A 937-nucleotide genomic window follows, 5' to 3' on the forward strand; every position below is an offset into this window, starting at 1 on the left:
GGCAGCTCACAAAAGCTCATACCCGCTGCCGGCCAGCCCCACTGCAGCCTATGCCACCACTGGCAACTCACAGCAGCCCAGCTCCAGGTCGAGCTGTTGTTCACCATCTTAGCTGTAGAGGGCGCAGCATCACTGGCCCTCAAGTGGGATCCGAACTTGAGCCCTGCTGCTCAGATCTGGTGTCCCAAGCAAACTCCTAACAAACACGCCACTCAGCCGGCCCTCAATTATATTCTTATTATTGTGCTTGTTACATCCACATATCAGGGGTGAATGATGATGTCCATTCCTAAAGATATTTTCAGAGACTTATCTAAGAACAAATACTAACCTCATTATCTTTCTTCTTATAAACTCCAGACATTTTTGCAGCCTGGATGGCTCCACATTTAAAGGCACACTTGCTAACAGAAACCTGGCAGCGAAAAGGAAAAAAGCTCCCTTCAAACTGCTCTCTTCCTTACCATGTTAACAACATCAAAGCAATTAAGATATCTGGACAATCTTGTTTCAGTTCTTCGAAGGATCATGCCAAATGGTGTATTTCCCGAAATGGCACCAGAAATCGCTGGACATGTATTGGGGACCTAAATCGGAGCCCATCCCAAGCTTTCAGAAGTGGAGGATTCATTTGTACCCAGAATCAGCACATTTACCAAGCATTTCAAGGATTAGTTTTGTCTTCTGAGGAATGCAACAAAATTTGGTGAAAGGAAGTATGTGCTATCATTTTGAACACCAACAATGGGTTTTATTCCATTCTATGCTCTATATATCAAAGCCTGTAAATGTACTCGTAGTCCACATATCATCGAGTAAAACACTTTTCTCCCATGTTTACCATCTTATCTTCTAATTACTGGTAATTTACCTACTTTGCATTTATATTCCCTAAACACAAACTATTATATATAACTAAAATGAGAATTAAAAAAAA

At 41.6% G+C, this 937-nt stretch overlaps 1 protein-coding gene across 1 annotated transcript in view; it reads left to right on the plus strand.

Moving 5' to 3' along the window:
• The window catches only part of DNASE2B (deoxyribonuclease 2 beta), an 86,363-nt gene extending 85,432 nt beyond the window's left edge, over positions 1-931 (plus strand). Inside the window, exon 7 of the mRNA XM_019647706.1 lies at positions 352-931. Within this exon, the coding sequence (XP_019503251.1) occupies positions 352-710 (359 nt within the window). The 3' untranslated portion in view covers positions 711-931. The remainder of the gene's footprint in view (positions 1-351) is intronic.
• Positions 932-937: the final 6 nt, after the last annotated feature.

This window comes from Hipposideros armiger, unplaced genomic scaffold (assembly GCF_001890085.2).
Source record: "Hipposideros armiger isolate ML-2016 unplaced genomic scaffold, ASM189008v1 scaffold_115, whole genome shotgun sequence".
Lineage (NCBI taxonomy): Eukaryota > Metazoa > Chordata > Mammalia > Chiroptera > Hipposideridae > Hipposideros > Hipposideros armiger.